Consider the following 13,136-nt stretch of genomic DNA (forward strand, 5'->3'; position numbering starts at 1 on the left):
CACTCGTGGACAAAGGGGTTTCCCTCTTCCCTACAGGGAATTAAATCTTCAGCAGCACCATGAGAAGAAGCAGGAACACCAACCGTTCCAGCAGTGTGAAGGTGTGGAGGTTTTTGAGTTCTTTACGGACAGAGGGGCTGGTCCAAAGGCAGTCACTGCAGTGGCACTAGCTCCTGAAATGACTTTCCTGACGTGTGGGCACTCCACCCCTGCAGGGGAGGTCTGCAGAGCACAGCTCCTCCTCACCCGGCAAGGTGCTGGGGAACCTCCTGAGGATAAAGCCCAAGCTCGGTTCCTCCACGTACCGTTGTGCTGGTGCTGCTTTCCCTCCTGAGCCCCCACGCCATAAGAGCCTGTGTCCCTCCATCGCAAGACTCTAGACCTGGGAGCCATCCCACCACGTCTCCGTGATCCCAACAAGATCGTAGCCCTGCAGCTGCACACAGAGCTCTAACTCCTCGTGTCTATTCCCCATACCACGTGCGTTAATGTACAGACACTTTAGAGAAGTACCCCAGCATGCTGAGTTCCTGGAGAGGGTTTGGGGATGTTTCCATCGTGGTGCCATGCTGGCACTGCCTTGCTTTCACGCACGTGCTGGAAGTGACCTGCTTAAGGTCTGTTTTGTTGATTTTGTGATCCCTTCCCATCACATCACCCCCTGCCCTTTGCTCATTGACCCTGTCTGTCACTCCCTCACAGCACTGCTGGATACTCCCTCCCTCTCATCCTTAGTTTAAAGCCCCCCTTACAAGGTCAGCCATTCAATCAGCAAAGATTCCTCTGCCCCTTTGGTGAGGTGGATCCTGTCTCTCCCAGGCAGACGCTGATCTGCATACCGGGTCCCATGGTCATAGAGCCCCAAACCGCGTTGCCAACATCATTTCTTCAGCCAACTGTTGACCTGCATTAGCAGTGCTCTCCTCCACACACCCTCGCCCCTGGGGCCAGCAGGCAGGAATTTCCTCCAAACCACGGAGATCTGGTATGTGGTATGACTTGAGGTGTCTTCAGGCTCTGCCTTCCAAAATGAGAGGGCACCAAAATGCCTCCCTGAGGCAAAAAGAGGCCTGTTTTGGGGGGACCTCTGGTGAGCTGAGCTACTGATATGTCCTCCTGGTTAGGATTCCTTGCTCCTGCAAGGGAGAGGCACAAGGTCCTGCTTCGCCCCAGCGTAGGCAAATGAACATGGTTCCTCTCAGCCTTGTTTGCCTTCTTCCCGAGCATAAGCACCTCCAATATCCGGAAAGGCAGCAGAGGTGGGCCAGTGGTGCTGTGGTGGTTTGAGGCAGGTGAGATGAAGCTCACTGAGACAGCAAAGTTTGCTCCAAATCACATGGAGAAGAGTAAAGGCTCTCTGCCTCTGTCTACATCTGTGCTGCTCCACGTGCCGCCTCTCTGCACCTTCCACTAAGTGAAGATGGCATTGAGGTCTGCCTTTTGCCTTCTAAGACTGAGCAAACCCACTTCACTCAGCCTCTTCTTGTGCTTTATAAGCATCAGTCCCCTGACTGTCTTGGTGGCCCTGATCAGATAAGATTTAGAATCCTGACCACCACGCCAATTTGTCGTGGGCGGGCGATTTAGACCGCTTAAAGAATCACCACCAAAGGTATCAGCAAAAGTGGGTTTTATTGAAATATGCTGTTGTAAAAGTGCAACTTATCAAAGTTCAATGGCAAGGTTCACTCTATTACCTACTGCAAAAAGAATGTAACAGTGATTCAGAACTACCAGGACAAAATCAAAGTCACCAATACGAAACCTTAGTGCACTATAACACGAGATTATGCGCAACATCGGTCACTTACCAAAGATCTGCAGCTGGTAAGAGGTCTCTGCCTCGAGGAGCAACCTTGAGAGGCGTCCCAGCTCAAGGGGGGAGCGCTGCCACGCAGCCAGCTGCTCAGCAGCAGGGAGAGCTCAAGGGTGGCTCACTCAGGCTGTCGTACCGGGTCCTGCGCTTGAGTCACAACAACCCCACGCAGCGCCACAGGCTTGGGGAAGAGTGGCCGGAAAGCTGCCCAGCAGAAAAGGACCTGGAGGTGTTGGTCAACAGCTGCCTCAATACGAGCCGGCAGTGTGCCCAGGTGGCCAAGAAGGCCAACGGCATCCTGGCTTGTATCAGAAATCGTGTGGCCAGCAGGACTAAGGAAGGGATTGCCCCCCTGCACTCGGCACTGGTGAGGCCTCATCTTGAATACCGTGTTCAGTTTTGGGCCCCTCACTACAAGAAAGACATTGAGGTGCTAGAGCGTGTCCAGAGAAGAGCAATGAAGCTCGTGAAGGGTCTGGAGAACAAGAGAAGGGGCTGAGGGAACTGGGGTGGTTTAGCCTGGAGAAAAGGAGACCGAGGGGAGACTTCCTCGCTCTCTACAGCTATCTGAAAGGAGGTTGTGGTGAGGTGGGGGTCGGGCTGTTCTCCCAGGTGACAGGACGAGAGGAAACGGCCTCAAGTTGCACCCTGGGAGGTTTAGATGGGATATTGGGAACAATTCCTTCACCCTAAGGGTTGTTGGGCACTGGAACAGGCTGCCCAGGGAAGGGGTGGAGTCACCATCCCTGGAGGTACTTAAAAGATGTGTAGATGTGGCACCTGGGGACACGGTTAGTGGTGGAATTGGTAGTGTTAGGTTTATGGTTGGACTTGATGAACTTAAGGGTCTTTTCCAACCTAAATGATTCTATAATTCTATGAATAAAGTGGCTGTCTTGTAGTCAAATTACATGCGATGGAAAAAGTATGCATGGGACTCCTTGTGCCCACAATTTTCTTTGTTCCTTGATAAAAGAGTCTTGGCAAAGCCGCTCGCTGTTCATGTGTTAATTGCATGATCGGTGTTCCAAGCTCATATGTATCGATACTCACTGTGTCACTATTTCTTTGGGGGGTTTCAGAGAACAGATTGGAGCTAAAAAAGTTCTTGGCCCGGTTATGGCTTAGACCTTTACCTCCATCGGAGCCTGAACGAAACTACCGCTAGTTTGGTCAAGGAGTCAGAGAATCATAGAATGGTTTAAGTTGGAAGGGACCTTAAAGGTCACCTCGTTCCAACCCCCCCGCCACGGACAGGGACACCTTCCACTAGACCAGGTTGCTCAAAGCCCCATCCAACCTGGCCTTGAACACTGCCAGGGAGGGGGCATCCACAACCCCTCTGGGCAACCTGTTCCAGTGCCTCACCAATCTCATAGCAAAGATGTTTTTCCTAATATCTAAACTAAATCTACCCTCTTTCAGTTTAAAACCATTACCCCATATCCTATCACTACACTCCCTGATAAAGAGTCCCTCCCCATCTTTCCTGTAGGCCCCCTTGAAGTACTGGAAGGCCTCTATAAGGTCTCCCAGAGCCTTCTCCAGGCTGAACAACCCCAACTGTCCCAGTCCCAGCCTATCCTCATAGGAGAGGTGCTCCAGCCTCTTGATCATCATTGGGTCTGGCTGAGATGGAGTTAATTCTCCCCACAGCAGCCCTCCTAGTGCTGTGCAGCAGTAGCTAGAAAGGGGTTGATAACACACCAGTGTTTTGGCTACTGCTGAGCAGTGCTGGCACAGCATCAAGGCCGTCCCTCCAACATTTTTGCCCCCCCTCCATGGCAGGCTGGGGCTGGGCAAGACCTTGGCAGCGGACATAGCCAGGACAGCTCACCTAAACTAACCAAACACAAATATTCCATACCATGTGGTCAGCTCATCTGTAAAAGCTCAGTAAAGGGAGATGGAAGGGGCGGGCATTTGTTATTTTACGTTTGTCTTCCGGAGCAACCGCTATGAGTGCTGAAGCCCTGCTTCCTGGGAAGTGGCCAGACATCGCCTGCTGATGGGAAATAGAGAATAAAATCTTTTGTTTTCCTTTGCTTTTGCAGGCGACCGTTGCTTTTGCTTGATTAAACTGTCCTTATCTCGACCCACGAGCCTTTCATTATATTTTCTCTCCTCTCTCCAGCTGAGGAGGGGGCGGGATAGAGCGGCTTTGGTGGGCACCTGGCATCCAGCCAGGGTCAGCCTACCACAGTCCTTTTGGGCGTCATGGACAGGATACGACAACGGCAGTTTTGCATTAAGCATTTTGCTATAGCTATAGTGGTTTTTAAGCTGCAAGCTCCTGTGCCGGTCAGGGCGTTTGTTGGCTGCTTTGCTTATCTCTATTTTGCTGAGCTTGGGAACATGGTAATACAAATAATGGCTACATGCTTTGCCCTGGAATTAAGGTCCTTGCTGTGCCGGGGGAGCTATTTTGTGGGGAGGATGAAGGAACGTGAGAACGTGCTAATACAAACAGTGGCTATGTGTTTTACCCTGGCACTGGTGGCCTTGCTGAGCTGGGGGAGCTATCTTGTGAAGGAGATGAGGGAATACATCTCCCTCTCCCTACCTGGCATTGATGTGAATGGTTTTACCGGGCAGGCTCCCGAGGTCCTTGCTCACCCTTACGTGAGCTGTTCAATACCACTAATTAATACTGATCGTATATTATGGGTTTTGTGGAATCTGGTCTCATCCTGGTATAAGAGAAGACAACTTTTGGGTGAGGCAGTACTGAAATGTGCCCTCAAGCAGCCGGTCCCTGGGTGGCAGGGTGTGTAGAAGGAGTTGGGCAGGTTCCTAGGATGGTTATCATCTCTCGTAACCTGGGACTTTACACCCGAACAGTCAAGCAACCCTGGCAAACTGACGTGCCACCTGATAGAGAGGTGCCTTGCCTACCCCAGTGAAAACCAGCAGCTTCTCGCACTCTGCTGGGGCCTGGCCTGTGCCTATTGAGCCACAGTTCAGTACTCAGAGGACTGTGGTTGATGCAGGGACCCAAACTGCATCTGAGGACACCATGCTTGAGATAGGGACCCAAACAACAACAACAACAACTATAGTAATTGCCCCAGTAGTGAGAAAGAAACAGTGGACAAGGAGATCAATGGGTCTATATCATCGATTAGTACAGGAAGAGGAAGAAGAGGAAAGGTTGGATCAAGAAGCCAGTCCTTCGATAAAGAATTTAGGCAGGGAGCGGAAACTACCCGGTCCGTGACCTCCTCAGAACTTGGAGACATGCAAAAAGATTACAGCTGCCAGCCGGGTGAGCGGATTGCTGCCTGGCTGCTCCGATGCTGGGATGCTGACAGTCAGCAACTGGAAGGTAAGAAAGCCCAACAGCTGGGATCCCTTGCTAGAACCCGGGGAATTGAGAGAGGAATTGGGGAAGAGGCAGCAATTTGCAGTTTCTGGAGACAGCTCCTCTCAAGTGTGGGGGCAAGATACCCATTCAAGGAAGGTCTTGTGAACTCCTCAGGAAAGTGGACTACTGCAGAAAAAGGCATCCAGTACCTGAGAGAGTTAGCAGTGCTGAAGTCATCTACAGTGATCTAGATGATGATGAGGTCTCCAAAGATCCAGAGGATGTCCTGTGCACATGGGCCATGCGGAGGAAGGTGATTCAAGGTGCCCCAGCGCCATATTCGAACAGTGAAGACATCTAAACATGTACCTGCTTCTCAAAATAGATGGCATCTAAGTCATAGCCTCATGGGACAATTCAGGGTGGAGGGGAGCTTCAGAGGTCCCTAGTGCAACCTGGGCCTCCAAGCAGGGTCAGCTCTGACATCAGAGCAGGTTGCTCAGCGCATTTCAGCATCCACAGAGTGTGCACACGAGCCAGGCATCTCCGACACCATCAGGGAAGTGGAGGCAGGTCATTTGACCAGTTCCCTGAACAAAGGGAGCTATCGGCATGCCGTGCCTCCTGAGATTCCTAGGAACACCGAAGCTTTTGCTCCAGAGGAGCGTGATCCCTCCTGAGGTGTCCCGGTGTAGCCCCTGCTCCGTGAGGTGCTTTAGGCTGTAAAGAACATCAAAACAACGCCTCTGACGGGGGTAATTTCACCTCCAGGGCCAAAATGCAGAGCAGAGGGAGGGATCTCAGAGCTCCCAGGCTCTCTGCTGCAGGGTTAGGACTTCAGAGGTGTTCCCAAAGTGGATTTGTTTGCATTTTTTTCTTCTCTTCTAGTTCGTGTGCCGGTGCCGGAAAGAAGGCAGCAGAAGCGCACACGAGTTGTAACCCCTTTTTCTTGCCGGCAACGAAGGTGCCTCTCGGCTGGGAGCGTGAGGAGGACCCCGTGTTACAGCTCTTGAGTCCTTATACGCAACCCTGAAACTACTCACGTGTTCCTGTTTACAATTTACACAAACTGTTGGCTTTGGCCATGATATCGCCTGTTACCATTCGCTTTGGAGCGTTTGTACATGCGACCCCGCCCGTGCAAGCATGCTTAATGCATGTTCATTAGCCGAGTTTGCACAATTTTGCTGCCACTTTGCCGCTTTCAGCCAGTTTGGCCTGGTTTCTTCTAGCAGCAAACCCACTTCTACGGAAGAGGTCAGTTGGTCGAGTTCTCTTGCCCACGTCTCGGGAGACATCTTTGTCTTTTGGTATGTTGTTACGTAAGATGCCGCACCCCTCCTTGTGAGCAGGGGGCCGGGACATGCCATAGGCGGCCATACTGCCCCACCCCTCATTGTGAGCTCGGGGCCGGGCCATGCCATAGGCGGCCATACTGCCCCACCCCTCATTGTGAGCAGGGGACCGGGACGGGTATATAAGGCCACGCCGGCCACCCGGGCCGTGGCAGTTGCCGTCTTTGCTTCCGCGCAGGGAAGGGAGGCAGCAGCTGCAACGGGCTCGGGGGGCTGCCGCCCCTCGCAGACCCAGGGAACGCAACCTTTGGCAGGTCGGTGACCTTTGGCAGCAGCGCTTGGTGGCCGACGCCATGGCGCGGGGCGTTGCGGGCCGGGGGCCGGTGGCGCGCAGCCACCCCCTGCCCCGCCGGGGCCCGGCGCAAGCCCCCGGCAGCCTCGCGCAGAAGGAGGAGCAGAGGCGGGAGCGGGAAGCGCGACAGGCTGAGCTGGAGGAAGAGCGGCTCCGCACCCAAGAGCTGCGCCGCTGCTTCGCTGCCGAAACCCGGGAGCTGAAGGCGGCCCTGGAGAGGGAGCGGCAGCTCCTGGCGGAGCGGCTCCAATCTGAGTGGGAGCAGCGACAGGCTCAGGAGGTGCGGCGGCTGCAGGAGCTGAACCAGCGGCAGCGGGTGGCAGAGACCCGCCAGCTGCTGCGCTGGAAGGAGGCTGAGCTCCGCGAGGGACAGGAGCTGCTGCGGCAGGCATGTACGGCCGCCGTTGACCAGACGCGGGACCTGCAGCGGCAGCTGGCCGAGGAGATGGTGAGGCCCAGCGAGAGCGGCAGGGAGGCCCGAAGCAAGCTCCAGGACGTCCTCAGCAAGCTCCAGTGGGAGACGGATGGCTACCAGCCCGCCCGCATCCGCCACCTCCAGAACCAGCTGCAGCTGGAGAGGAGACTCTTCCTCAAACACATCCTGCAGCGGTTCGAGGGCGAGCTGCCTGCCTCCCCCTGCACGGCCCAGCCCGAAGGCCCTCCTGGGCACCAGGGCCATCAGGAGACGCAGAGCTCCTGCTCCTCTGGCAGCGAAGGGCCCCAGGCCCCGGCGGCACCCCGGGAAAGACCGCCGGAAAGCCGCAGCGCTGGGCAGCAAACAACATGCAAGGCTGTGGCAGATGCTCAGCTCCAGGTGCCAGAGGGGCAAGACCTGGTGCTCCTGAAGCAGAACAGCCGCCTGCGGCGCCTTCTAGAAGACCTGGAGAGGCAACAGAGTGCCCTTGAGATGGAGAACCGCCTCCTGAAAAAGGAAGGCTCTCCAGAAGCGCGCAAGGAGGCAGAGAGGCTGCAGCAGATAAGTGCTCGCCTAGCTGCCCTCGCCTCGCGGCTGGCAGAAAGATCCAGGCAACTGCAGGCCACCACTGATTGCCTGATCAATACTCAAGTGCCACTGCCCCTCCAAAGCCCCACTGAGGAACTGTGCACGGCATCGCTTCCTCAGCAGAGGGGTGGAGAAATGGCAGAGCCTGCTGGAGCTCTGCTGGCACAAGACAAGCAGCATGACTTCTCCGAGAAGGCAGCTGAGGAGCTTCAGGCCCAAGTGGCTGCAGGTGAAGAGGCCTCTGGTCATGGGAGCGCCCACAGCCGAACTGGCGAGGAGTTAGAGGTGCAGCTCTCGGAGGTGACAAGTGAAAACACCCGCCTGGCTGAAGAAAATGCTCGCCTCCGTGGGCAGATGGGTTTGACAGAACACGTTCGAGCTGAAAATGCCGACCTGAAAGGGCAACTGGCGCGAGTGGCAGCGGAGCGAGATGCTGCCATCCAAATGAAGGTCTGTCTTCAAACCCAGCTGGAAGAGGCAGAGCGCAAACTGGAAGCCGTGAGAGAAATGGCAGAAAGGAGTCAACAGCTGGAGAAGGAACTCGAGGAGACAAAGTTAGCGCTCCAGAGGAAAGAAGAGCAAGGCAAGTGTTTGCCGAGGGCTCAGGCAGAAGCACACGGGGAACACCAAGAAACCCTGCAACTCTTTCGAGCCCAGCTGCTTTGGTATCAGAAGCTAAACGAGCAACACCAGCAGCTACTTCAGGAACTTGGGTGGCTGGAAAGAGAAAGATCCAAGCGTATCATTTCCAGGCCGCGCCAGGCTAACGGGGCTGCAGACAAGGAGTCCATCCTCCTGGCGGCTAGGAGAAAACAACCGGCGGAGCTGCGAGCATTCATAGCTCGATACAGCTACGATCCCTTCAGTGGTCCCAACGAGCGGCCTGAACTAGAGCTTCCTCTAGTTGCTGGGCAATACGTGTACGTCTTTGGGGACGTGGATGAAGACGGTTGGTACGTGGGAGAGCTGAGCGACGGCACAAGAGGCTTCGTCCCCTCTAATCTTGTTGAAGAAGTTTCAGATGACGGACAACCTGACGACACCGGAGTCTGTCCGGAGACAAGTGACTGGTAGCAGGACACAGATGCTGTCTGTCCTGTCTTCTTATATGTTCTTATTAAATCTTGTCCTAATGATCTCTCTGCACAATCTCACTCTCTATCCTGTGTGGATGTGTACGGAAAGGACTATGTGCCAGCTACTGGGGGGCTTGGCGTGGGTGGACTGGGTGCCAGCTACCGGCGTGGGTCCCAGTGCAGCCGGGCCCTGGCTGGGATATCAGGTGGGCAGAGGGTCTGTGCTGGGTGGCTGTGGGGTTCCTGCAGCACAAACGTGTGAGTGCTGCGCGTTTGCAGGGAGCACCAAGACGGACCAGTCAGCAAGTAGGCGACTCGTGGGGTGGGCCAGAGGGCCGGAATCCGGGCAGGGGTACTGGCAGGGCAGAGAGGCTGTGCCGGCACTCTGGGGATCCATGAACATGCGTGTGCTTGTGAACGCACAGTGTGTTGTGTGTGTGCCTGCACTGGTGACCTCCTGTCTCTGGCAGCCCGAGAGGAGGAGGGGACATGGCTGTCTCTGTGTTTTACGTGAGTCCTCCATGTGGGTGCTGTCGACGGCAGCGCCTCGTCTGGGTGACTGGCCGTGTCAGTGTCCTCTCCGCAGGTGTGTCTGTGCGTGTGCATCTCTGGGATGCGTGCTCAGCTTCGCTAGAAGTTGCACCTGCAAGCGGAAAAGTGGCAGCTGCATCCCTCAGCCTGGGTAAAGACTCCAGATCCCCAGGCACCGGGCTGGGCTCCAGCAGCCAGGCAGGACTGTACTGGTGGTGCTGGTCTGGGCTCCAGCGGCATGGTAGGAGGGGTCCTTGGCTGCAGTGCCTGGAAGCGGTGGCCAGTCTTGACATCCCTTAACACTGTGGGTCTGTGGGATGCATGGGGGGATCTGAATCCTGCTTCATCCCCCGGGCTTCCAGCTGGGGATGAGATGTCTGCATTGCTTCGGCTGAATCCCTGCCCAGCCGGAGCGTTTAACCAACACCTCCCCGTCACTGCCTGTGTGTCCTTTTTTGTTATGGGCCAAGAATATCCGTGCCCAGAGGGGAACATCTACACCTCTCATGGACATCTGCGCTCTGGTAGGACAAACCATGCTTTTGGAATCGCTCTCTCTCCACTCTTTAGAGAGGGACAATTGGCGATTAGTGCAGTCAGCTAAAAAGTCCATTCCCCACGGGTGACTCCGCTGCCTTTCAGGAGCTGAGACATCTCCAGGGAGCCCAGAAGAGGCAGAGAAAGGGAAGCCTTGGGCTGGTCCTCTGCTCCTGAGCTGGGCCGGGCTCCTGGGACGGAGGGAGCTCCCAGCAAGTGGGCAGCGCTTTGTGAGAGACAGCTTGGTGAGACGTGTGGGTGACACCGAGGCTGGGGGCTGCCAGCTGCGGGGCCCCTCTCAGATCTTCCCGGGCTGGGGACATTGTCAGAGGGACAGGGCACAATGGCTGCCTTCTCCTGGGTACGGCTGCAGAGTGTCAGTGTGGTTTGTGACCAAAGAATGTATATCAAGAAAAGGTAGATAGTAGAGATACTAATGAACATTCTTTAGCATAAGCTGTATCAAACGTGTAGTGTCCAACCACGCAGAAGCACTGGAAAAGGGTCATCTAGTGGACAAGTGAGGAAGACTATCAAAGACCACCAGAGGACCCCTGAAGATCACCAAAGATCTCGGGTGCCCCTGCACCAAGGACATTTACATATATTACTGAGTTCCTGGGATTCAGGTGAATATGTTAATTGTTTCCAGGAAAAATCGCGAATATGTATGGCCATTTTGTATATATTCTCAACTGTTGAAAGAATTGCTATGCACGATAGGTGGAACGATCCCCCGTGCATCCAGCGATGCAATGAAGAATGCCTGCTTTCTAAAACTCCAAAATTGAGTCTTAGAGAGCTTCTGAAGTGCCGACTTCTGGCAACACTTGAAAGGTCCCTTGCAAGCCAAACTATTCTATGATTCTAGAATTCTATTATGTGGCTTCTTGTGGCACTTTGCATGTTAACGAGGCCTTTGGTGCCAAGTTCCTGAACTGCGGATATTGAAAGAATGAACCAGCCTAGAAGGAAGCAAAAGGCTTCCTGAGGTCCATCCAAGTGTGGGGAGTGAAGGGGAGGACGAGAGGCAGGTCAGCTCATGGAGCACGTTGAGCACTGTCTAGCCACGCCACAGCAGAGGGCATTCCCCATCTCCCCGGGTGAGGCACGCGCACATGATGGAAACCCCAGTTGATGAAGCACATCCTGTGGAGGGGAGAACCTCCCTGAGGCCCCTTTGTGCTTCTCGAGGTCGAAGCACTTGTGCAAGGCTCCAGGAGGAGCTAATTGCAGGTGGGTGGTCTGCAGCGGGCAGGGAATGGGACAGGGCTGCTCGCAGGAATGCTGTGGGAGGGGAGGTCCGTCGCTCAGGGAGATGAGGATGAAGGGTGGGCATCGAGGGTTGTGGTGTTTCTCTTCCCAAGGCACCATTACGCGTGAGGAAGCTCCGCTTCCCTGGCAATGGCCAAACATCTGCCTGCCGTTGGGAAGCCCCAGGGAGCTCCCTTTGGGAGTCTCTGTGGCGCAATCGGTTAGTGCGTTCGGCTGTTAACCGAAAGGTTGGTGGTTCGAGCCCACCCAGGGACGGCTCGCCCCTCTTGCCTGCCTAGGCCACAGTGTTCTAGCCTTGTTTAAGGTCCCTTCCAACCCAAAGCATCCTATGGCTCTAGAAGAAAACCCAGGCTCTTCAGTCCCCTCAGCAAAGCAGAGGAAGGAAGGAAAACTGATAGCATCAGTTCCTTATTTTGCTTTGCCTGCCCATTTTGGGGAGCCGGGCTTAGCTCCCACCTGGGCTCAACCCACCACATAATTTGCTGTAGCTCTACTTTCACTAAAGACACTAACAGTAGCGTGCTCTAAAAACATTTCTCCTTCTTCTTGATGGTCATAAGACTCATTTCTCTACTCTTAGTAAACTTAATTGCTTTAATGTTCTGCCTTTTACCTGGGCTCAACCCAGCACATACTTTGCCTTAGTTCTACGTTCACTAAAGACACTAACAGTAACATGCTCTAAAAACATTTCTTTTTCTTCTTGATGGTCATAAGACCCATTACTCTTAGTAAACTTAATTGCTTTAATGTTCTGCCTTTCACCTGACTTGATCCCCATCCTCTGCTGCTTGTTCTTCTCCAGACTCCTGCCTTCAGGCACAAGGGCCTGGGACACCCCACCAGTATCAGTCCCCTGCCGAAGGAAAAGTCTTCTCCTCTGGAGCCCAAGGCTCCGCCACTTGCTCTCCTCACCCCCCCGGCATCTGGGACCCCACCGTTTCATGGTCACTACAGCCAAGGATGACACTGAGTATCACATCCCTGACCACATCTTCCTTTTTGCCAGTAGTGGAGCCAGGTGAAGCACCCAGGGCCCTTGCTGACCCACCTAGGAGCTGTCTGAAGAAGTTGTCCCGAGATCCTCCAGACTCTTTGCACCCTGTTGGACCCGGTCCATGAATGCCAGGGCAATTACAGTTCCCAACAGGAACCGGCTCATTGACCTGCAGCCTTCCTTGGGCTGCTGACAGAAGACTTCTCCTGCTTCCTCACCCTCGTGGAGAGGTTCAGAACTGCCAGCACGATGTCACCCTTACTGCTTCCTCTAATCCTCAGTGACAGAAGCTAACCCATCCTGGAAGAGCTCCATACATCTGAGCTGCCCCTTCACACAGGGCCAGCCCCATGCTCACCTTCCCTGGCACTCTCTTCTGCAGAGCCTCTATCCCTCTTTTGCAGCACCCCAGGTGAGCAACCTGTCCCACCACGTCTCATTTCATCCAAAACCTGCACCGTGCTGTGAGGCTCCAGCTCCTCCCGCCTGTGCACGTTTGGGCTGCAGCATCTCAGCCGTGGCACCAGGGCTGGGCACAGACTCCTCGCAGGCAGGTACGGTAACAGGGACCCAGGACCCCACGCTGCTTCACGCGCTAGAGTGTTTGACAGATGTTCATGCAACAAGGAACTGAGCTGCCCACAGACTGCCCTGCTGTCTCCAAGGCCAGAGAAACGTGGCTAGGGAATGACACCGTGTCCAGAGAGGCGTTTGGTGAGTCTGCAGAAGCTCTGCAGGTGGCTTGTAGGACAAAATCCAGGAAGGAGAGGGTGCTGCAGAGAAAGTCTTTGCAGGTGGACACCTTTTGGTCCATCCCCACTGTGATTGTGGACATTACCATCATCATCGTCCTCCTGCACACCATCAGGCATGGGAGGAGAGGTTCAGAGAGAGGAGAATGGTCCAAAGCGGAGAACACAAGCACAGGGCTGGGCACCCTGCTGTGACCT

At 54.8% G+C, this 13,136-nt stretch overlaps 1 protein-coding gene across 1 annotated transcript; it reads left to right on the forward strand.

Moving 5' to 3' along the window:
* Nucleotides 1–6,768: 6,768 nt before the first annotated feature.
* LOC126042856 (RIMS-binding protein 3A-like) lies at nt 6,769–8,844 on the forward strand. The gene has a single exon (XM_049810590.1). It carries the CDS (start codon nt 6,769–6,771, stop codon nt 8,842–8,844), a length of 2,076 nt encoding a protein of 691 aa, XP_049666547.1.
* Nucleotides 8,845–13,136: the final 4,292 nt, after the last annotated feature.

Source organism: Accipiter gentilis, chromosome 9 (assembly GCF_929443795.1).
Source record: "Accipiter gentilis chromosome 9, bAccGen1.1, whole genome shotgun sequence".
In the NCBI taxonomy this organism is placed as follows: domain Eukaryota; kingdom Metazoa; phylum Chordata; class Aves; order Accipitriformes; family Accipitridae; genus Astur; species Astur gentilis.

Coding starts and splice junctions, on each gene's coding strand:
- LOC126042856 (XM_049810590.1), top strand. CDS start 6,769: ATGGCGCGGGGCGTTGCGGGCCGGGGGCCGGTGGCGCGCAGCCACCCC.